Source organism: Ixodes scapularis, unplaced genomic scaffold, assembly GCF_016920785.2.
Source record: "Ixodes scapularis isolate PalLabHiFi unplaced genomic scaffold, ASM1692078v2 PGA_scaffold0__279_contigs__length_252992795, whole genome shotgun sequence".
NCBI lineage: Eukaryota > Metazoa > Arthropoda > Arachnida > Ixodida > Ixodidae > Ixodes > Ixodes scapularis.
This window is the reverse complement of record NW_024609835.1, coordinates 58036097-58060488: the sequence shown is the minus strand read 5'-3', so window position 1 is coordinate 58060488 and position 24392 is coordinate 58036097. Positions and strand designations below refer to the sequence as shown.

Here is a 24392-nt window from a genome sequence, read left to right as displayed (position 1 = left end):
TTTGCATTGCGTAATGTCATAGCGCGGACTTCTCTTTGGGTCTAAACGGATGTTCCGCCTCATCATTCTCTGAGCTGATTTCCTAGATCGCGATGACTGGCTCTATGATTGTTTTGCGGGCAAATAGACGCGCAAACATTTCTTAGAGTGCATGAGATGCCTTTCAATAATAGGTTCACCACACAACAGTCTGCCTTATGAAGCAGTTGGCAGAAACCGCTGAAGTTGTTTAACGATTAACGGCGATTCATGAATGAGTTATCTGGCCGCTCTTTCTTTCGCTTTGTTTAGTACTCCCTCGGTTAGAGTGGAGGTCAGGAGAACGTCCTCCAGTTCGGTGATAATTTAAAATGCGTATTCAATTTGAAGTTTCACATTCCTGTCCCTCGCGTAATGGCCTGATTTTAATAACATCAATCATATTAAAGATTGTACAGATTTTTATCCTTCCCGGAAATGCAGAGGTTTATAATCCTTCGTAACTGCCGTTTGGAAAGCATGCAAAGTCAAAAAAATTACAGGGCAGATGAGGTCGTCGATTTCGAACGACTCGAAACCGAACTCTCATCCGCACGCGCAGCCTGAGTCCCGGTAGTGTCGGCGTGAGGCCATCGAGGAAACTTCTCGCGCACGGCCCTGACCGAGTGGCGACCTTCGCCGCCGTTCAAGACGCCGCTGCCGCAACGCTGCGGCGCAGTCGCACGAGTCGGCAACCTTGACTTTCAAAATTAATCGCGCCTCCGGCACCACGCGTTCCGCCATCGGCGCACCTAAAGTCGCGCTGTCGTCGCGGCCCTTGGCGAGAAAGGAGAATAACAACCAGCGACCCCCAGAACGAAGTACAGCCACAAGTGGGTCATCGGAACGTCCGGTCTTTAACCGGTCCAGGCCGGAAAGGCGCAGGAAAAAAAAAAAGAAAAAGGGGGGGGGGGGGGGGCACCTCCGCCGCATCGTCCATCCCTTTCGGGGCTAGCAGCGGCCCGCGTACGGTCCCGGACGGTTGCGCAACTGACCGTGACCGTGAGAAAGAAAGGAGGGCCCCATTGTCCGCGCCGCGTGAGAGACCGTGAGCTCGGAGTGAAAAAGCCAAGACGGCCCGCGATGAGGGGCGGGCCGAAGTACCGAGAGCGCTAGCGCCCGTCCCATCCGCGGTGGGTTTTCCCGGCCGCGGCGCGCGCGACGTCAGGCCGCATTCTAGGGGCTTCCCTCTCCACCGCGCCGACTTGTGCGGCGAGCGCGACGCATCCCATCCGATATTCCTCCTCCTGAACCGCGCCAAACGAACCCCGTTTTTGAGTGCGCGCGAGCGCCACGGGCCTGTCAGTCAGCGCCGCGCAGTCTGCCATGGAGGCCACCTGCTGAACTGCACGAGATGCTCGCCATGCCGACAGCAGCGCCGGATAGTGGGTGCGAAGAGGGCCACCGCGCGTCTCCGGCACCCCAGCCGGAGCGGGAAATCGGTCGTGCCCCCGAGGTTTTTCCCGGTAGCGAAGTTCCCTCGACGACAGGCGAAGGTGTCCGCGAGAAGCGCAAGCGGTCCCGCAACAGAAGCGGGCAGTCCGCGGCCGACAGCGGAGTGGTGTGCGACGAGCCAGCCAGGACCAGGGACTCGCAGAGTTCCGAGGAGTCGGCCACGTCGGACTACTCATCCGGAAGCAGCAGTTGTGCCGAGCAGAGCGACGCGATGCTCCTGAGCGCGCAGCATCGTACGGACCGCGCACCGCTGCTGCTTCGTCAGGGTGCCCTGCAGCAGGCGCTTCTACTCAAGAGGGCTCGCCGATGCGCCCGCCAGGAGCACCGCAGAACCCTCGAGCTCCAGTACGCCCTCCTGTCCGACGCCGACGGAGACAGGTCAGTGTGCGACCCACTCTTTGCAAACCCGAACGCTCCTAGACGCTTAGCCACCGTCTCGACTTGCACCAATGCGCGGCTTCTTCATGGCCCGCGTCTGGGTCATCAGACTTGTGCATACTTTGCTCACGATGTTAGTTTAATCAGTCTTTATTTTGTTGCGCAGTTAGTGCAGGCATGATGCGTGCTAATAAGTTAGGATCATATTTAACCGCTCAGCGTGTCGATGAACAGCGCGTGCATATATCGCTGCATACGCGAGCTGAGGAGTTGCTGACTGCATGGTCCTTGTAGCCTTAGAATACGTGTCCGATATGCGCTCAATAACTAGACCGACAACCTAGCAGCCAGCATGACCCCTCGGGAGGCTGTGCCTTCAAGTTGTACGGCTGGTTTTAGAAACACTCCGCAACTCTAATCGAGTCTCAGGCTGAAATGCACTCTATTTGGTAGCGCAGTCCTCCGACAACGCGCAAAGTGGCTTTGCCAAGAAAACGCTTGGGTGTCAGAATCCTCTTGAACCTTGCTCAGGGTACTCGCATTGCTTACATATTTTTGCATTTCACATACATGTTTGTTTTTTTTCGTAATTGTGTAGATTGTAAAGCAACAATTACTTTCTAACTTCACCAACACTCCAAAAATTTCTGAAAATGACTTTTAAACACTCCTCTCTCAGCTATGCAATAATTTTAAATAATCAGTTATGTGCCAATCTTTTTTGCCCTTAAATTTTTTCTTCTTTTTTTTTTGTTTTTTTGCTTGCGAACGTTTAGCAATTTATCAAGCTCACCATCAATCACCTCGGACAACATTGCAGACATTGTGATTAATTATGCACCGCTTCCCCAAACGCGTTGCAAAATGGGTCACCGTTGGATACGTTTTCCCTACGCACGTGCACCCCGTAAAGTTGGAACAAATTCAGAGCACCCCCCCAGTATGAGACCCCGCGTTCCAACCCCGAGATATCTTTTTGAAAGGGACAGCAAAGCAACCGCCCTTGCAGGTCGAGAGGAGCGAGCGAGAGAAACGAGGCGACACGCATTCTCGGAGGCAACTGCGCCGCCGTCCGTCGTCGTGCTGGCGTAAAACGCCGCGCACGCACGTGGCTTCCTTTTCCATCGTTCACGCAAGCAGCGGCGCGGTCGGCCTTGCGGCGACGTCGCGGCCTTTCGCAACCCTCTGGCTGCCCTTCCCGGGGTCTTCCCCAGAAATCTCGATGATTCGCGCTGCGTTTGCCGTGCCGCCGCGCGAATCGCCGAAGGTCTAATTATTGTGCTGACGGGTTTCCCTGCATCGCACCGACGTACGTGGCTTCGTCGCCCGACACAGCTGCCCGTCTTGCGGCATTTCTCCTCGAAGGTTTCGCATCGCTAGAGGACACTGCAGAAAGACATCGTGTTACGTCTGAGAAAAGTCTCTCAAAATCGTATAATGACGGAAAAGTGAGAAAAAAGAAAGAAAGAAAAGAAAAGTATCTTGGAATTTTATTTTTTCGTACACGCATGGCGTAAATATTCGTACGTTCAGCTATTTCCTCACGACAAATATGTTTGCAGGGAGCGTACGCCGGTCAATACTCGTTTGGCTGTGTTTATACAGTATGACGTTTCATCTCAGGTCCTGTTCGGTCGCTACCCGAAGGAAGTTCAGTTTATTGGGTGATCTGAATGATAATCGCTTTTCACCGGGAGCCAGCATATTGCAACTTCAAGTCAAAACTGGCGGAGGATTTAGTCTACAGTCAGTGTAAACAATATATATATATATATATATATTTTTTTTTTTTGCGGTTTTCACGTTTTTTTTACGAGCATAAAAATAGAAGCGAGATGAATTAGGCATCAAACCCCAGTTCTGAGGCGCCCGCTCCGCCGATTCGTGCTCTAACCGCCACGACATTGAAGATTCTTAACACGTGGCCTTCACTGTGCAGCGTTGTATGGGCGTCCGATGACATTACATCGTTTCACTCGCTGGCGATGAGCGCCAACATAGGCATCTGTGCGCACAACCAATTCCCGAAAAATCCATGGCACTGGCCGCGTTTAATCGCTGTACCAGTGGACGCTGCAAGGGTTCGAAGTCAGGTCGGTTGTGTTCGTCCTTAAATTGGGCAAGGGTAGACTGAGCGATACAATTGACGTGGACATGACGACTGCGCTTCTTCACATTTTGGCTCAGGCTTTGGGATATGCATGGCAAGATTTGATGCCACATCAGCGGTCATTCTGGTGGCCTTGCTGCTGAGCGCTCATACCTCCTTCAGCGCACCTTTTCCGTCACCGAATCTGCTTCTATCGGCAGGAACAAACAACCACCACAACGAGTGCGATGTAGTCCCGTACAAGCCATATCCGCATACTAACTCCAGAACCACGTTTGTAACTTTCGAGTGACCGCAGAACACGTGAATCGAAAATAGGAACGCCGTCGTGCAGCATGGTGTAACGCCGGTCCATTTAGAATGTTCATATCACGCGCATGTATAATGCCTCAAAAGCAAAAGTATCTTGTTCGTAAGTGGGTTGCCTGGTTGAAAGGTATGAAGATCCTCAGATATATGTCACCCATAAAAAGAATTCGACCTTGCCCCAGTTCTCGAACGACACAGAACTTAGTAAAGACGGCTGCGACTTCAAGCGAGGATGCCTACTCGTTTGGTAAGGTTAGGTTGCGAAAAAACTGTCAGAGGGTCACAAAGACACGTTGGAGCATCTTACGCCGTTAGTATTCTGAGCGTGTCATCCGTGTTTGATAGTGGTTAACAGGAAAAATTTGCATCCAAATCTCTCGTTCCCCGTCGACGTTAGTCGAGGGAGCACCTACCTGGAAGCTTGCCAACGTTACCTGGCGCTGATTCGTAATAGCAGGTATGCTAGCTAACCGGATGACACGGCCAAACCATGAATGAGACACCTTCAAGACGGTTGCGCGCGCGCATATTTCGTTTGTTATCTGGGGGTTCATCTCGACGCTTACGTTATACACACTAGAATATTAAAATGAGTAGAAGGAAGCAGTGCCTCGTAAAGTTGGATCCGGGACGGTATACGCTGGAAGACGAAAGCGCCCGTTCAGTAGTCGTCACAATCGAGCGGAGCATGGTGCCTTTGGCTAGCCCGGAAAGGACCAGTCACCCACAGCTTCCTGCTTCGTGATTGGCTCTTCGGCTTTTTTATTGGCCAATGCAGCAATCTCATTGGCTGCGCAGCGATGATATGAGATGCCCAAGAGTCGCCCAGCCCTGCCATTTTTCAGCTCTCAATGACTATACGAGGCATTCGTCTTTAGGTTTCCAGCGGCTAAATCGGCACATAATAGCACGATAAGTGCGCAAAGGTTCATTACTGCATACACCTATCCTCGAAAGCAAACGAAGACTATGAAGGATTGTCACTGTCGCGGAGAGCATGTACCTCCAGTGCGCAACAAGGGAACGATCTGATAGTTTTACGGATTGCCAAAATAGATTCCATCGCTTTTCTCGGACATTCACGGCACTCCTCACCTTGAACTGTTGAAACAAGTTGGCGACTTTATGAGTGAGCGAACGTTCGATATGCGCGATGCAGGTGCGTCCAGTAATCCGAAAAGAAGAGGCGAATCCTCAAGATACGCAGGGCGAGCTCCGATTCGCGCGATCTATGCATAGTTAGAGATGTTTAGTAGACTGTCTTGACATCTCCGAGGACGATACCCGATAACGATGAGATGCATGCCCAAAAGCGTCGGCCGTATCGTTATCTGAGGCATCAGAATGATCGCCTCAAACTCTCTATTTATTCTCTCGTGACTCGTGCTCACGAAGAACATACCGAGCGTTAAACAGAAGTCGACAATCTGTCCGCAGCAGAAAACGACCGTCCCACGTCTCGACGAGTCCTCTCGACGGCCTACCCAGTCAGGACACGGTGGCGGTGTTTTACCGGCGCGCTCCTCCGCTCGAAAATGGGTCTCTCGCGCTCAGAAACCAGTTGGGGACCGTGTCGAAGGGCATCATCCGCGCGCTTCGGCCGGGGAAGCCGCCCCGTCCTGCATGCTATATTTTCCTTTCCGAGAATGCCGAGTAACCCGAGCAAACAGACGTTATCAGGCGCTCAACCATCGTGACCTCGTCGGTGCCTGGTCCGGTTTCCTGGTGGGGACGCTCAACAACATTCCCCTCCGAGGTGCATACCGCAGCGCATTCGTAATTCTAGGCTGCGAAGCAGCAAACAACGCATACAGAAAAAAAAAAAAAAAAAAAAAGTGGTTGCGTATATAATGGCGTGATTTCACGGAAAATTGCGCGGCGGCTTGGTTTTCACTTGTTCCGGTTTGCGACACAAAACTTTGTAAAAAAGAAAAAAAGAAAGAACTAATTGTCCGCGCATCATGCACAACCCGCCATATAAAGTCGTAAAACCCTTCCCGAGTCCGTTATTGTTCCTGCAGGATAGAAAGAGAGATTTAGCGGTTAAAATATGTATACGCGAAATGAAAGGGTCTATTTTATATATTCATCAGCGAATATTTTTCAGCTCGCTGTAAAGCATTTTAGGATGCACCAGCATTAAGTGTCACCACTTACGTCCCTAAATAGGCTACATGTAAAACCACTTTGCCGGGTGCATGCGCCGTTTTTCTCAGTTGAGACAAAATGAGAAATCAATCAGAGCTGCGTATGGCTTGCGTTTCATGCACACACACACACACACACACACACACACACACACACACACACACACACACACACACACACACACACACACACACACACACACACACACACACAAAAACACACACACACACACACACACACACACATTAATGGACTTACCTGGTACTCAACTTGACGCCTGCTCAACCTATCCGCAGATCCAGTCAAGCACACGGCAGCGAGTGTCCAAAAGCCGGTTTCACATTTTGCCTTTCGAGGCACCAAAATCCCATGTACACGGACTCGGTGAGCGTGCGACTTGCCTTGGCGATCACATCTACCTGAAGCAGCTGTGCGCTTTTAAGCGGACTTGCTCGGTTTGGTATTCCGAAGAATAGGGTCGATTCGTGACCACCTTTCACCCACCTCTCAGCAAACTGACTTGTTGGTGCACCCCCTCCCTTCCGCCAAGCCATGCGTGCCGAGTGCAAGGTTCCAGTTCGGCGCACAAATGACTACCAGGGAGACAAATTTCTCTTACCAGGGTCTAACTTGCAGCGATCACTTTCGTTTATTGAAAATTGCATTGGTGGCGTCGAATGGGCTGTATTGTTTCGCATACCTACATCATATATGGTGTGTTTCACGAAAGGTGGACAAATTCGATGTTGCGAAAACTACGCGTCGCAACTAAGAAAAGGCTTCTGGGCAGCGTCGCCCCTACGCCGATGCCGGCGTAGGGGCGACGCTCCCCAGAAGCCTCGACGCGCTGACGGCTGGGTTGTTTTCAAAATTCCATTAGCCAGTGTCTTTGTGTGCAGCAGAACAAAAAAACGAGGTACACAGCGCGACACCGTTAGCCTGGGCACGACACACCACCATCTTGCTCTTTTACAAAATGCTTCACTAATCATTTCGTTACTTTCCAACTCCCTTGACCTCCCCTTCCCTCTACGTGCTTCGTGAGCAACCCAAAAGCTTTCAGAAAGCGGACCGGTGTTACACTTGCAAACTAGTAACTGTTTGTATACGTTCAACCGTTCCGTCTGAACCGCAAACCGTAAATGGTGCCGTTACGGTTGTTACGAACCAGTAATCATCTCGGACAAGACCCCGAGCGTGGCACGAACCAAATTATTCATCGTTGATTGCGAAAACACCATGTCACGCGAGGAGATGATCAGCGCACGTTACTCATGCCCTTTCGCGTGGTCCGTCTTCCCCGGCAGGAAGAGGTGCAGTATAAGCTTGGAGGCAGGCAAGGGAGGAAGTTGGAACGTTCTCCGGCCACTTTCTCGGAATCTCGATGCGATCGAAACTTCGAAACATCCTGACCGAACCCCCAGCGACGTTTGATTCACTCCGCAGCGCCCCTGTCGGAGGAAAAAAAGAAAGATAGGCAAGCCGCGACACGCGAGGTGGACGCAAAAACGTTGCTCAGAGTCGGAGATGATCAATGTAGCGAAACCAAGCTGCGCTACGTCGCTCACACACGGGAACCTTTTATTCTTATCGTGTCACGTTTTAAAGCTCCGCCGTGACGCCAGTCGAGAGGGGTTTCCGCTTCCAACTTTCCTGGACGTCTCCAACGAGAGGTACTCAGCAGCGGCAACGTACACACACGCACACAAAAAGACCAGTCCTTCGCAAATGCGTCTGGAATGAATCCTGCATAAACACGCCCCGGACACACATCCGGTGCCGGCCTTGTCCTCTCGAGCCTTCTGCCCAGCACACAAGACGCACGGCGATCACGAAGCTCATCAGCAGCTGCTCGAGTACCGACCGTGTTTCCGCCGAGTCGGCCAGATGGCCCCGCGCGGGATTTTCCCGCAGTGGCTACCTGGAGTGCCGGCCGTGAAGCGGCGACTCAGCGGACGAGACGGGTTTATGCAGTACCGCCTAGAAAACAAGGCCGGCACCTTTCCCCCCATAGACGTCATCACTAGTGGGCCCACGCAGCGCCGTCTACCTTGCGTCTGCGTCACCACCAGAGCGTCTCCCAGTTTCTCACGACGAGCGTGACGCTATCACGCAACGACACGAAACGTGCGCGTCTGCCGTTTTGCGGTCTGGTTTGCCACTTGGGACAGGTCGAGGATCCACTAGCGATGACGTCATGCGGAGACCTTGTCTTCTAGGTGGTGTTAGTTTATGAGGCCCCTGCGACCGGCCGACTGGGTCGCGGCTTTTGAGCGGAGGACGAGACCCTTGTTGATGGACGATGCTCCGAGCCTTCGGGCGTCCTCGGGGTTCCGCTTGTCGGGATGCTCGCAGAAGGACGTCTTCAGAGAACCAGTCGCTCTTCCATCATTCGCCTGGGAAGCGGGCGAACAACCCTTCGCTTATCAGTTTGCCCCGATGAGTCGTTTAGTGCGTGGGGGTTTCTGTAGGCGGGTGCGCTGTCTAAAGGTCGCCGTCATTCCGTGGGAAATTTGTTTGGACCGTCACTATCGAGAGCTCTCTCTCTCCCTCTCTCTCATGCAGAACACAAGTTGGGTCAGTCGCGGGGTGGCGATGGCGCTGTTTGTAATTTGTAACTATTACCAAGTGGCTCAATTAATCGTCGTATCAGAAGTATGTATCCGGAGAAAAACAACGACAACACCAGCAATTTAAGGCTTTGTCGACTTGTAACACAGCTTAGTAGAAGTTGACGCAGTCTTCTAATCCGTTTTAAGGTAGACAAGAGACGCGATACCACAACTCGCCGAAACACGCCCCCTTTTCGTGTGCCTTGTCGCCGTCTCCATGGCGTCGAGAACAGTCCAGGGGGCTTTTCGCAAACTTCCCCGAAGATAATTATTACTCCTGCTCCCTAACACTATAAGCGCTTCCGAGAATAAGAGCAATCTGACGTTTCAAAAACCGCCAGTGACTATAATCAAATGCGCAAACATAGCGCAGAAAGGCCTCGCGCACCCAAGAAAACCCAGGCTGTCTCGCTTGACAAGCCTCGTGGTGCGGTGGTCCTTCCCCCGGCAAAGAAACCACACCGCAGTGCATGGACTCGGAACAGGCGAAACAAAAACGGGGTCTAAGCGGAGGAGGGCTTCCCCGCAGTGCCGCTCCCGGCCGTTGTTCAGGGTGGCCGGAGTGGAGCGCAGCCCCTTGGCGAGCCTTTGAGCAACGCTACGCAATGTCTGTTTCAGCCTATATGCGACCTCGTTGTAGTTCATGTGAGACGCTCGGTAGTTTCGTCAGAAGATAGCGTGTACTCATTTCCACTTTAGGAATGAATCCAAGCCCGTTCGGCATCTTTTCGCTCGTGCGCGACTTCGAAGCTTTCATTGAATATTAAGCAAGAGGTCGATCCGCAGGAGAAGCTCCGCCCACAAAAAGCGAAGCTCCGCCCAGACAGAAAAGGGCTGGTGTGTCATGCCCTTTTCTGGTAAAGCACTGCCTAGTGGCAAAGGCCAAACACAATCGACCTAACAATTAATAAGTTAGGCAATGCTAAATTACGAGCAACTAGAGGCGCATGTTTATTCGAGCCTCCAGACCCTCCCTCCACGCTCTACAACCTAAACGTGGAGGTTGTTTGCAGTCGCGCATTTGTGACGTGTTTGAAAACAGGCCAATCAGGTTCCACGGATTCGTTCCATGGTTTTACTCCGCGAGGAAACAACTGTACGCGTCCCGCTGTGACGCCAGAAAAATGGTGAATTTTTCTCATGAATTTGATCAGGCAAACTTCTGCGAATCATACTTTAAAACAAAAGAAACAGAAAAAAAAAGTAGGCTCCTGTTCCGAAATCCAGCATCTATATGCCTTGAGGAATGGGCAGAAACTTGTGGTGATGCAAGATAGGAATTGATTGCGTGGTCTGACCCCCTTTTTTAAAAGTGGGCACCTCTCCCGTAGAATGGTAGCGTTAGGCCCAATTATCAGATTATCACTGGGCATGAGATTTCAGCAACAGCAGAAAACCAAACGGGTACAGGCCGCGATGTGATGAATATCGCCAAATTAGCTACACCCTGTCTCTCTGATTGTGGTAATTTACAGCAATCGTCTTATAAAAGGACAGATACGCACATTAGAATTCCGAAATCAACAACCTTTCGTTTTTGTTTGCACAAAACCAATTAGACTGCAGTACAGCACGAGCTAATAAGCCAAAGTGTCGTACGAAAAGTGGTGTACGTCGTCCTTCTACTTGGCCTCCGTGTTTTTTGGCGTTTTTATTCTCTACGTCGTACCTACCCTCATGAGGGTCTTCTTGCAATTCGGCACATGCAACCCCGGTCATACATTTCATAATGTTCATCTAACAAAACCGACAAAAAAAATGACACATGAACTCATGAGAAGTATACTGCACGCATTGCTACTGACGTTATGAAAACGGAATGCCTTCGAGTCAGATAACAACAAAATTCGTTCGACTAAAACAAGGACTTATAATTGGGGTGGCGTAATTTGCAACTGTCCGTATCAGGTGTGTCGTTGTTTTTTCTTGGCAGGCCGCTCCACATCGCCGTTCTGCATCACGACGTCTTGCTGGTGCAACGTCTCTGTCGTCTCACAAAAGCAGCGGGAGCCAGCGTCGACGTCTTCAATGGCCTCAGACAGGTAAGCACAATTTCAAGCCAGGTCTGTGGCACGGCTCTGGTGCCCCTTTACTTCTGTCCCTCCAAACAAAACCTTCCCTCCCCCCCCCCCCCCCCCCCCCAAAAAAAAAAAAGAAAAAAAAAAAAGGCAGGTTGGTCAATTGCCATCTGTCCATGCTTCCTTCTGACCACGCATTACGTTTCAATCACCAAGCAGGCTGCGGGAGTAGGATGCGACTAATTAGCCTAGGCTCTTTTCAGTAATTGGGTGCAGTCCTTCTTCGAAGCCATGCCAACCATAGCGCAGCTGGTGACACGAGCACAATTCGAGGTCCACGTAGTTCTTAAAGAGGTGTGATGACCGCGCAGTCCCGTCTGGTTCAGCACTCGGCAAGGTTAATGAGCGAAACATAAGCGGTCCCCTAACCACTCTCGGGTGTTTTGTCGTTGAACTGCCGGTCGCTACTACCAAGGACGTGACCAAAAAATCACCTGGACGCGTTATTCCCCCCTCCCCTCCCCTCCCTCCCTCCCTCCCCCCCCCCCCCCCCCCCCCCCCCGAGTAAAAATTACGAGCAACAAAAATAGCCAACTAAGCAACCACTTTTATGAACGATGGCTCGCGCTTATCTCGCTGACACATGAACTTCTCGTGGATTTCCCCGGAGACGTAACAAGTTACACACGGCGGACAAAAAGCAACTAAATAAAAATATAGAAAAAACAAAGACAAAAAGTCAGAAACAGCAGCGTATGGTGCTCTTCCGAAGAATAGGGTCTTTCCAAACAAAGTGCGAAGCGACAGCATGCAGCAGCGGCGTCAAGAGAGGGGCTAGTTCCACGGGCCTCCCCATTTGGTAAAGAGGCAGCCGGCGGAACTGCGGGGTTTTTCCTCGTCGTCGGCGATCGAAATAAGCAGCGCGGGGCCGACAAGCATGCGGGGCGAGCACAGCAGGCAGGGCAGCCTCTCGCCCCTCTTTCCTTTTCCCCCCACGCCCTCCGACAATGGGGCCTTCCCCACGAACCGCGACTGTTGACCTCCCCCGGACTGGCAGCGGTCACGGTGAACGATCCCGGTTTCCGCCGACAAGCAGAACAAAGAAGGCAAAACGAAAATGATGGGTAGAGCAGATTTCAGCATCAACCCATGTTCTCACACGTGGCAAGAAGCGGACTGTTGGGTCTGTCGGATGTCACATGCCAGAAGTAGGAATACTTGACGTAAACACTCAGGAATCGCCGGATGTCACATACTTCACGTGCCCGGTTATTGTATGGGGTCAGCAGGCAAACACGAGTGTGTGAAATCGCATTTCAAAACTCTCTATCAGATATTTTTTTAAAGGAACGTTCGCACTAGTTTTTTTTTTTTTTTTCCTTTAGCCCTGGTGCCAAGTTGGCGGCCATTGGAGTAGAGGCAAAATCGGTTAGTTAGTTAGCTAAGGAACTTAGAAATTTCCACCAACTTTAAATTTCATTTTTAGGGGCATAGCGTACATGGAGAATTGACGCTGGGCCGTGCCGTGAAGTATTGATTAAACCATTTGTAGTGGACACTGCAGGGCGAGGAATGTCACCCGTGTACATGGCTTCAAAATGAAACTAAGCGCACAAAAAGACCAGTAATGTTGGTCCCTCCGCCGACTCCGCAAGCGGGGGCTGCGAAACCAGTCGAGATAGCGCCGCTCTTTGCGCGCCTGGTTTCGGTTTGCAACTAGTTCACAGGTGTCTGCATGTTCTCGCCCTGTATGGCGCCCAGTACAAATTTTTTAATAAAACTTTCAAGCCACGGTTAGACTGCATTGAGATCGAGCGTCAATTCCCGAAAAATACAGGGTGTATATTCTAGGCTTTACAGATATTTTAGAGCGCAGCTCTTAGGCGACCGTTTCCGGGTTGAGCGGCGTCGCCGTCGGCGTAACCGCGTGCGTTGCATTAATTTTCCCGCTAAACCTAGCGGGAAAATTTAGCCTAAATTTCCCTCTAAATAGGAGGAGGAGGGGAGGGTGCGGAGAGGCATACCTTAGGAAAAGATTATAAACGTCTTTTTCTTTTTTTAAGGTAGTAAAAGCTACACTAATGTTGTTTGTGCAGATTAGGTGTACGGTCAGGGGACACTATACAAGGGGCTAATCGCCATGATAAGTCAGATAAATAACTAAACTGCGTTGAATAACTTTTTAATTCGTGAAAATAAACGTCTATCTTCCAATCCGAAACTTGCTGAGCGTCGCTAAAAACCACCGAATCGCTAAATTTGAGGAAAATTTGGAGCGCATGGGAGGCACGGTTGTGCACTAACGTTACCACCGTACAGCAGGCACAACACTGTCGCTGCGAAAAGACGGATGATGAATGTAGTAACCGCGCGAACGCGTTTTCTCACCTGCAGCCTTGCGTCCGTTGTACGAATGGTAACTTTAGCGCTCCACCAAACGCCCCAGATCTTTTAAAAATGAATTGATTTAGTGGTTTTTAATTACGATGACAAAGATAATTGGAATTGTGTTTATTTTCACTAATAAAGAAGTTAATGAACAAACCTTAATTTATTACCCATGTTGAATTAACCTGAGACTGGGGTAGAGAAGAAACATCAAAACGTAGAAGGGAAAGAAAATAAATAGATCGGACGAAACGTCCTGTCTATTTTCTTCCCTTCTACGTTTTGATGTTTCTTCTCTACCCCAGTCTCAGGTTAATTCAACATGGATAACATTCACCAACTCGCCTGCACCCTTACGATTTTTTCTTAATTTATTATCCGACTAATTGTGGTTAGCCCCCTATATTTTGTCATCCCGGCCGAATAACTCACCTGCACAGACGGCATTAGTGTAGCGTTTATGCCTTTTTTTTAAACAAATATGCAAAGCAAAAAAGAAAATAAATCTGTAAAGCCCCCAAAATGATGCAGAACGTAGAAATTTTGTTGCGGCGAGTGCAAGCTGCATCGCCGGACATGCCAGTCCACAAATACTTTAAATTTGGAATTCGTGTACCTTTTCAGACTTGCATGCAGCGTGGAGTCGGTAGATCTGTCAAAATGCAAAATGTTCAGGGCACCAGTAGGGGGCATTTATTCTTCGAAACGGGTCTAAATATTACGCACCGCTTCGTATAGATACCATTGACGGCTGCGACATTCTATGTTAGTGTAAGCTCGAGTAACTGAACTGTTTTTCTCGCGCGCCGCGGGCTCTTGCCTCTTGTACACAGTGAGATGGTCTGGAGCGTACTGCGACGGAGCCAAGAGTGCGAGGCGATAAAGATCGGCTTCATAGCCGGGAGTGTGCTAAACTAATCTCATGCGCCCGTGCATTTGGTAGTATGGCACCTGCGAGATGGGGCATTGTTTCTGTATTTTCGGATAAAACCGAGGGTCCGGTGACCGAGTTTGCAAAAACTCCCTATTGCCACCTTGGTTCAGTGTTTCTTTTGGGGGGTTTGTATAAGGAGAAGCGCCGTATTTTTGCACGCAATCTACAACGTGTCGCTGCCCGCCCCTCGCAGACCCCGCTGCACCTAGCCCTGATCGTGGGCAACTTCCCGGCGGTGGAAGTTCTGCTCCGCGAGGGCGCCTCGGTGCTGCTCCGGGACCGTCACGGGAACACGGCCCTGCACCTGGCGCTCAAGTACCCGAGTCTGCCCTGCCTCCAGCTCGTGCTCAGGCACAAGCTCGTATCCAGGATCGTCGACGCTCTGGACTTCGACGGTAAGACTCTATACACGGCGTGCCACTCACTAGTGGTGCTGGCTGAAAGACAAAGATGTCAGATCGGACGTCTGTCTCAACCGGTTGCCGTGCAAAACGCAAATTCGTGCGGTTTTTATTTTATTTTCGTTGATGAAAGCAGAATGAATCCTTTCTAAAATGTCATAGCGAGTCTTCGGCCAATCGTGGAAGGCCGACTACAGCGACGCTTTTGGTTCGGGCACGTCGTGCGGTACATCACTCCCACATATTCAGGAAACGCAGTAAGGCGTGGTACCAGTTCCGTACAAACAGTTACCAGTTTGCGTAACCAGACGTTATAGAGTTTTTGCAGACCGTTTTTCCCACCTCCGCAACGCTCTCCGTAGCTAAGACTCCACTACTGCGCATACGCGGCGCTAGCCTTGTCTGTGTCCGCAGAGTCCCGGATCTCGTAGCGGGTTGCGGAGAACGTTGCGGGATGGCGGAAACGATCTAGGAAAATTCCCCATTAATTTTCGTGCTGCATCGGTCAGGTGTCACGCAAACACACACACAAAAAAAAAAAAAAAAAAAATCTATTGTTTGGTTTGATGGTTGAGACTTTTCGTACACCGTTTCCGCAGTCCCGCAAAGCTACCGGCAACCCACTACGGGATTCGAAATTCTGTAGTCAAGGCTAGAGGCGCGCGCGCAGAGTTGCAGCGTCTCCGTTGCTGAGAGCATAGCGGAGGGGGAAGAATTACGGTCTATGAAAACTCCCCAGCTCCTGGGACTTGTACCAGCAGAATGGTCTCACCGCGCGAAACCATGCCCAGGGAAAAAAATGGCGTGACTCATCAGTACTGTAGCCAGGAAATTTTATCGAGGGGTTTTTCACTTTTCTGGTAGGTTCGAAAGAAGAGAACAAAAAGGATAAAAAATATTTCTCTGTTACACATAAAAAACGTCACAAAAAAAATTGCCATTTTTTTTTTTTTTTTTTACAAAAGTAAATTAAGCGTTGCCGAACGCTCATTCTCCGCCCAGAGGTAGCGCTAGAGGAGAGAACTAGATGCCAAAGTTTTAGCCCGATCCGATACCTTATTCAAAAGTTATAAGTGATTTTCTGAAAATTTCAGTAGGAAAATGGAGCCCATTTTCGCCCGTTTTCGGTTTTTGGTGCCATAGGGCCCCATGTATTCGAAAACTCCGTCGTCCGCCATTTTCCCACAGAAATTTTCAGAAAATCACTTCTAAGGTATCGGATCGGGCTGATACTTTGCCATCCGGTTGTGGCCTCCAGCGCTACCTTTGGGCGGAAAATGAGCGTTCGGCGATGTCTAGTTTATTTTTGCAGCAAAAACAAAACAAAAAACACTGTAGATTTTTTGTGACACCCTGTACATAAAGAGGACAAGCGTACGCAAGATCGAATATGTTATTGCTCTACAACACTTCACTACAAAACCAACGCAACAAATTGTAAAAAAAAAATACTATTCTTTATTTTTATTACCAATCACCGTGAAAGGGGGTGCAACTTGAGGTGAACAGTGTCGCGCCGGAGCGAGAAAAGAACAGCGTGATTTCACCACGCAGTTTTCCCGGGAGGGATCCAATGGGTTCGAGAAACATGTTCGTGACGCGCGGGAAACGTCAACGAATACGCCCGGGGAATGGACACTCCGTTGTCGTTATGCCTGGAAAAAAACTGAGTGACTCAAGAACCAAAACAATTACTCTTATCAAATGAGAACAGTTCTTTGGAAGATGATGTGAGGAAAAGAGTGACATTGTGAACGATAAAGGCCATAGACCGAGTTACCCTCTCTTTTATCTTTTTTGTTGTATAAAGAGAGCTATTGCTGAAATACGTTCAATATCCACTTTTATGGCTCAATAGTGTGCGCAAGAAAGGAGAAATAGCGAAAGCATATAAAAAAAGTTTCCAACTCCCCCCCCCCCTTTCCTCCGGCTACGCCCTTGTGTGTGAGGAACGCTTGGGTTGTATCAGCTCACTGCAGCATGACCACGAGTGACCACTTGCTGTGCAATCGGTGCCGACACACCGCAGTCGTATGCGTGTGCTACGCTCACGTCATAATTCAGTTTGCCGTGACGCTCACCGATTTCCATCGTGGAATTCGCACATACCTATATATTTTCACCGTCATTTCAGCGCAGTATTTGCTAACCAATTTCCTACATTTCTATCGCCATTTCGAACGAAGCATATGGCAACCGGGTTTGTATTTATTTTATGTTTGCGGTTCTCAAAGAGACAATGGCTCGATTTTGATTTCTATTAACTCACTAGTGCTTGGCATAAGCTCTTGACGTTCAAACGGAACAAATGTCAGTTTCGTGTCTTTCCTCCTGCCTGTTTCATATGGTGGGATTACGCTCGCAAATTTCAGTTGTGGGCGGATCCAGAACTCCGTTTATTTATTTATTTATCTTTTCTTGGAAAATTTGTAGGGATACTATTCTCCCATTCTTTCTTGTGCACCGGCGGGTCCACCCACGTCAAATTTCCCTCCGAGAATGAGGGAGGAGGGGGGGTCGTCTTGGTAAAGGGGGGGGGGGGGGCGGGGCGGCCGCCCCCGTCGCCCCCCCCCCCCCCCCCCCCTTGGATCCGCCCCCGAGTTAAAAGGGAGCGCGACCACGGTAGCTCTCTCTCTCTCTCTCACCACAACTCACCGCAGCTACCAACTTTTTTTTTTGTTTTGCCACTGACGTTACAGTTGAAATTCTTAAGCAGAATTGTACCGGGTGAATGATGCCTAAACCACCGTTTTCATCTGCGAACGAACAGAGCATCGAAAGCCACCGAAAAAAAAGCCCCCTTCAAATACTAGCGCGAAGAAAAATTTCCTCCGCAATGCACAAAAAAAAAAAAAAAAAAAAAAAAAAAAACAAGCAAACACGGTTTACATTTTTGCAATGAATGGTTCCCCCAAACGTCACGGTGCCATAAACATGCGAGGCAGAGACGGTTCACCCGACAACTACTATTGCAATTTCCTGCTGCATCATACTTTTAGTCCTCACAACTGTGTATATCAGAATTCAGCTCTCGAGCATTCCAAAGCTCCGAGAGAAGTTTGAGGAAAGTACCTGATGTCCTGTCCTGCTTTGCCGTTTTCACTATTCCTTATTCACTGTGTATATATATATATATATATATATATATATATATATATATATATATATATATATATATATATATATATATATAAACAACACTGAAAAGTAAAGAAACTTAAACAACCTGGAAAAATTACAATAATTACAAAATAAACTTTCCGCATTTTTTTTTTCTTAAAGTTTTTTACAGCGCTAAACTTGTTTTAGTTTCAAACGCGCGCGCCAAGGGCAGCATTCTCATTGGCTACCTCTCTCCAGCGCGCCTCAATGCTCCTTTCCACTTTTCACTCTCGCGCGTGTCGCGAGGTGGAGGAGAGGTAAGGATATGACAGAGGACGGGGCTTCCCTAGGCTTGCCTCTGCGTATTTTGGCGCGCGCGTTTGAAAGCTGTGACGCTCTAAATAATAATAATAAAAAAAAAATTGAAATTTTTGTTGTAATTATTGCAAATTTTTAAACTGTTTAAATTTGTTTTTCTAGCCGACGCTACGAGCTGAAGGGATCATTCAGACAGTGTCAAAACGACCCTGGTGTTCGTCGTTTCTGTACAACCATAAACGAAAGAGGCCGTGACTTGCCGTTTTGACGCTGCTTGCCCATTACCTCCTAGCGTCGGCTACGTCTGGATAAGCTGTAAATTTCTTGCACATTTTTCAGTATCATTGTGATCTAACTTCTCAGCTGAAATCGCAAGCTGTGATGGTTGATTTGACAACTTCAACACCATCAGTTCATCTAATAATAGTTCCTCTTTCTCCTCTTTTCAGGTTACTCCCCTCTGCACCTAGCAGTGTTGTTGGATAAACCGGAAGTCGTCAATCTTTTAGTCAAGGCCAACTGTGATCTAAATGTTCCTGTAAGTATACAAGCTCACTGTACATATCCAAAGGCGCTAGGAATGAAATTTGTACTTTACAAAGCGTCATCTCAAATCTGATGTAGGAGAGTCATGTCTTGTCTAACAGGGAATACATACAAAATGTTTCACGAAACTCCGGGAAATTTGATTTCGCTAAAACTGCATAAAAGATGTCCATGTTTTTTTGGTCGCTGCCCAGGGGACTATTTAGGTAAATTCATGGAGTTCGATATAATTGAGCCATTCATTACTTTTGAGTAATTACTTTTTTAATTATTTAAGTGCATGGCTTCAATTAGACATTTGCTGAACATCCTCGAAAACCACTAAATCAAACAATTCCAGAAAGATGTAAGGCTAAAACGTAATTTCAAGGGGTGTGCAAATATTGAAATTTTCGAATACGAATAAGACAAAAAACGGGCTTCGAATATCAAATCGAATATCTGTCGAGTAATAAAAAAAATTGCAAAACAAGAAATAACAGCAGGTTTTATTGCCTTTTAAAAATAAATCAACGCAACTGCATTTTACTGGGCTGCAGCAGGCTAAAGATACTTCTAGTAGTGCACTTATCACAAATTATAGTGTAGGAAAATTAACTGCTCAACGCGTTCAGAAAGTAAGAATTCCCCATGCGCCATGACATTTCCGCCAGTAGAAAGACCCTTTCACTCGGGAAACCTACGAAATTTCACTAAAGTTTGAAGAAGTTAGACTTATGGAGAGTGTTGCCCGGCTGCTACACGAATATTTCGAATTTTGAGAAACAAATAATTTACAGAGCACTTTATTTTATATTTTATAAAATGGTTACCAATCTTTACACCATATAAAAGCGGAAATATGCGCTTTTAACGCTTTCATTGGTTATTAATGTGAACCAGTGATGCCAATAAACCCAACGAATATTGCAGTTTTCCTCCACCAGGTGGAGTCAAGTAGTTTTTTTTTTTTTTTTTAATTTTCGCGCATGCACGCAAACGTTGAACTTCAGCTGAACCTTTGTTGGACATCACGTTGAAAGTTCGAAAAAGTCGAATTCGAACCTGGGCAGGTTCGCGACGTCCCTAGTTTTGACCGCGCGGGAGTGGCAGGAGTTGTTGTCGATGGCGATGCAATGTTCTGCTCGCACCTGGCTTTTTATTTTTCAAACATTTATATTAGATAAAACTCTCGAGATTTATTTTATATTTCACTCTCCAGCTTTGTTTTATAGTATCAATTCATAGAAGGTGCAATTACATCACATTTTGCTATAAAAGTGCCACACAACGAAGGGCTTTGTGAAAAAGAAACCGAAACTGATCCTGTCTTGTGGCCATCGGACAGATAGGAACGAAGCAGACCGATAGCGCACACATCATATGCCTTCCTCAGTGAATAAACATATTTATAGCGGAATGCCTGGCAGGCAGATTATTCGTTACTTGGTCGAATATTTGCAGTTTGTGCAAATATTTGCCGTTTTTTTTCGAATATTCAGCTTTGGCTGAATATTTGGGAACTTTCAAATATGCAATTTTTTTAATTGAACAAGTTCAGAATAAGGAAAATATTCGATTCATATTCAAATATTCGCACACACCTAGTAATTTCACGTGTAAAAAAAGAAACTCAATGAGGATGCGTTTTTAGGTTTCCGTTACCTATACGAGCACATCTCCGTGCCAACAATTTGCCCCCCCCCCCCCCCCCCCTCCCTCCCCCGTGGTCGAGGCGAGCAACGCATGTGTATCATACTTTTCTCCTACATGGAGGGGAACTGTAGCTGCGTGCCACTACCACAGAGGGGCAGGACAATTGATGCAAAGATAGTATGTTCCAACAAAAGACCAAGGAAAAGCGAGCAAGTTAAAAAAAAGGTTAAAATCAAATACAAAAATAGCTTTCGAGATTATGAATAAACAGAACAGCTACTTAAACATCAATGCCACGACTAGTTCTATGCACACCTTCCCCAGTCTCCCATCTGGTTCTAGAGAAATAATGCCAACAAGCGCAAAACATGAGATGAAATCCATTGAACGCAAAAAGGCAGATAATGTTATGTGTCACGTAAAGGTGACCGATACACACAGATGCGACTGCTTACAATTGAGCGCATTTAAACCTCTTACGACGAGAGAACACAGAAGCACGATCGATCGACAACCTGCGGAAACTTGGCAATTCCATATGTTTCCTATGTGTTCGCGCGTCATTATTTCTTTCTTGGCTTGGTAAACTTTTGACAATTTTATAAACGACCATTTCTCATAGAAGATACATACATTTGACCTCGCAAATACCTCAAAACCTTCGCTCTGGGAAATGCAGTTGCAGGACCACCTTATATGCAGCGCCAGCGTGGTTCTCTCGTCGTAAGAGATCGCAAGGACTGCCGTAAGCAAATGCAAGTGTGGACCGCATTCTGTGCCTCTCTGCATTACAAAACTATAGTTTCCTCATCTGTGCCACCACTTGCTTGTCCCTAACCGGCATTGCCCACCGTTTCCACGCAGGATGGAAGGAGCGGGCGAACGCCGCTCTACCACGCCATCGCGCTACAGCAGGAGCACCTAGTCAAGCAGCTGGTTGCCCAGGGAGCCAGCACAGAGGCCACAGACTATGCGGGCCACTCGTGCCTCGCCCTCGCCAAAGAAGCCAAGAGCCCCTGCCTGCCCCTGCTCCAGGGCAAGGTGGCACCCTTGCCCCTGTGCAGCTGACAGCTTGATGCCACTCCATCCCAGACACTTCCTCACCCACAAGCGGGCAATCTCTCGCGATGAAACCCCATTTCGGCTGGCCTCCCGGTGGCCGGCCACGTGTGTGTGTGTGTACCAGTGACCTATTTATTAGAATTAAAAGAACAATCTTCCAGGTTTCAAACGACCTCCCGTGTCCGTTTTGTTAGGGTTTGTCGACGTTCTGCCTGGCTAAGAGGGGTGAAGAGAAGATATACAGAGCGAGCAGGTGTTGGAGTATGTAAAGCTGAGTGACCGGGCCAGCTGTTGCGACTGAAATGCTGTGGACTTGAGACTGAGTTGATGAGAGGGTACCAGGAGTGGTAAGGCTGTCTGGACATTTTCATCGCCACAAGTCCGCGACAAGGCAGGAAGTGTCTTCCCAAGGAAGTATAATTTATGCGTAAAGATGGCACCTGGTGCATGATGTGCAATATTAGTTTGGAGGAATTTGTAACCTTGTAGGTTCAAAACAGCATACCTGAAAGAAAGCCAAAGCTAGCGCTCGAGCCGAGTGTCTCGGGAACATCATACCTCGTGTGCCTTGGGCTTGCAATTTTGCCTGCACCATTTTCTTCAAGGCATGCGCAGTCTACCAAAATAAAGTGGGGAAGGTGCTTGTGCATGCACAGAAAACACCTTGAAAAGGTCCATTCCATTCTAACTTCCTGTACTACCTTTAGACTATTTTACTTTCTTGCAATACTTTCAGAGTCGAAAAATGGCGTTAAAGAAAAAAAGATTATGGACACTTCATTTTTATGCTCTTTGAGATTGGTGCAGTGCTTTTGAGCAGCTCCTATTAGCATCCCATTTTGTTTTAGGCTTAGACAATAAAAGAACAAGCGAGTTTTGGGGAATTGTGTAAAAACTGGAAGTGAAAAATCACTTCTTGAGTCGGAACCAAGATGTGAACAGTGTTTGCCACAGCTGACAAGAACATCTGGACTCGCAAACTGACCTGTCACACTAGGCACCTATTTTGCCAATCTCATTTTCGGTCTAAAGACAAACTATTGGCCTATGTTGCAGTTTCGAGCCTTCAGAACTATCTGCCACAGCTGACAAGAACATCTGGACTCGCAAACTGACCTGTCACACTAGCCACATATTTTGCCAATCTCATTTTCGGTCTAAAGACAAACTATTGGCCTATGTTGCAGTTTCGAGCCTTCAGAACTATCTCATATTTGAGTTCAATTTTGAAGCTAAAGCTTCCGAGTGGGGAAACCCTGAACTGAAGTAGCACGAATGTCATGCTCCTTAATGTTAATACTGCAGATTGGGCAAGTTGGTAAGGCATCATTACGAACCAGCGCACCGAGAGACAGCTAATCAAAATCCAAACACGCAGAAAAATACACTCACACAGCGCTGATGAGTTTATTACCTAGGAAACACACCGGGTTTTCATGAATGATTTCAGCAAAGAATGAGGGTAGGATGAAGGACTGTACTTGAAGGCTGAGATGAGGCTCCATGCAAGCATCCTAAAATACAGGTATTTGTTTTTTTATCTTTATTTTAAGGTGCATATGAAAAAACTTGAAAGCTGCTTGACCACCATCATAAGAGGCTTTGCTTCTGCGACTTTTTTTTTCTCAGAAGTTATTTGCCTTAGGGATAATCAATCTGCAAAGATACCAGAGAGTTCTTTAGAAAGAAGCCTGCATCAGAGTTTAATGGAATCATGAAAACAATTTGTTCACTTTGGCTAGTTAATGACCAAAATAAGCTATTCACATTTACAGGCAAAGTGTAGGACCAGCATCATTTCTTGTTCAGATGCACTGCTGATTGCAAAAAGGTATTTAAAGCAGAGCTGTACAAGAAAAAGATGGCACTAAAACAAATGTATTTGGAATTTTGTGTGAAAGGGTTCTAGCAAGAAATGTGGCCCTTGTCATTAAAAGCCAGACTACGCCCGTCGTCAGCACTAATTCTTGCATTTTAACGAATCTTGGATGTCCGACCTACCATAGAAAGTTATAAGGAAGGTTTTCAGACTAAGTTGTAGAAATAATTACTGAGATTGAATTGTTTTACCACTCAGATTTATCTGAGGAACTCTTTTACTTGGAGTTGAGTGATTTGATAAAATTGGCTATCAGAATTTTGCATTCTTCAACAAGATTTGGCTGGCTTTTGTGACTTCTTGGACCTTCTGATTGGTGTGTAAAAAGGATCGGAGGATTATTTGGCCAACCACTTGGTGCAAGGACATTTCCATTATATGGGTTATAGCATGTAGCATTCTTGCTATGAGTGACATACTTCCCTGCAGTTTTGGAAGATTTACATTTTGTGAGACAGACCCGTTCAAATGTTCAAATGAGCTTTCAATTTAAAAAAGAGAAGCAGTGCAAATAAAACCTTTGCAAAACTCAAAATTTCTGAGTTTTGCAGTGTTTGTGACACTAATCGCCAAATTCACAAACCTCACTTTGATTAAGGCGCCCCTCCACTTCCTCAAGGAAGGTGCGAGGGTCGGCACTAGAGGTTTGTGAATTCGGCGGTAAGATCCACATAGTCCGCCTGGGTGCAGCTGCCTTGTGCGTCACCCCTCAGTGCATAAAGGGCAAAAGCAACACACTGAGCACCTTAGCTTTCCACCCTAATGCCCAGTGTGAAACAGCATGACCTCAATAACTGCACCGATAACGAGTTTGAAAAACAAATTCTTGTATAATCTACACCAGTGGTACTCAGCCATTGACGTTTTGCGGACCCCTTGGGGTCGGCGGAGATTATGGAGGAGCCCGTTCGTAGTGAGGGGAAGGCAAAAATATAGGTTGGTTATAATATTGATTAAATAAATGGGTTAACTAAGGGCTAGTGTGAAGTATATAGACTTTGCTCATTGACATATGGGGAGTATTCATTGGCGGCCATAGCTGTGTGCGCGAATGCTGAGCGCGTGCTGATGGCGAGCTT

The 24392-nt window shown here is 47.8% G+C and overlaps 1 protein-coding gene across 1 annotated transcript; it reads left to right on the top strand.

Moving 5' to 3' along the window:
• Positions 1–1189: 1189 nt before the first annotated feature.
• LOC8031320 (B-cell lymphoma 3 protein) lies at positions 1190–21606 on the top strand. Its single transcript, XM_002405079.5, has 5 exons — positions 1190–1851; positions 10964–11072; positions 14564–14765; positions 18641–18729; positions 21237–21606. The coding sequence occupies exons 1-5, from the start codon at positions 1373–1375 to the stop codon at positions 21438–21440; spliced, it is 1083 nt and encodes a 360-aa protein (XP_002405123.4). The 5' UTR covers positions 1190–1372; the 3' UTR covers positions 21441–21606.
• The last annotated feature ends 2786 nt before the right edge of the window (positions 21607–24392 follow it).

Excerpts from the sequence above, each read along its gene's own strand:
- LOC8031320 (XM_002405079.5), top strand. The coding sequence starts at position 1,373 with ATGCTCGCCATGCCGACAGCAGCGCCGGATAGTGGGTGCGAAGAGGGC. Across the intron at positions 14,766-18,640 it reads CGACGCTCTGGACTTCGACG|GTTACTCCCCTCTGCACCTA; the intron begins GTAAGACTCTAT and ends TCCTCTTTTCAG. Across the intron at positions 18,730-21,236 it reads ACTGTGATCTAAATGTTCCT|GATGGAAGGAGCGGGCGAAC; the intron begins GTAAGTATACAA and ends GTTTCCACGCAG.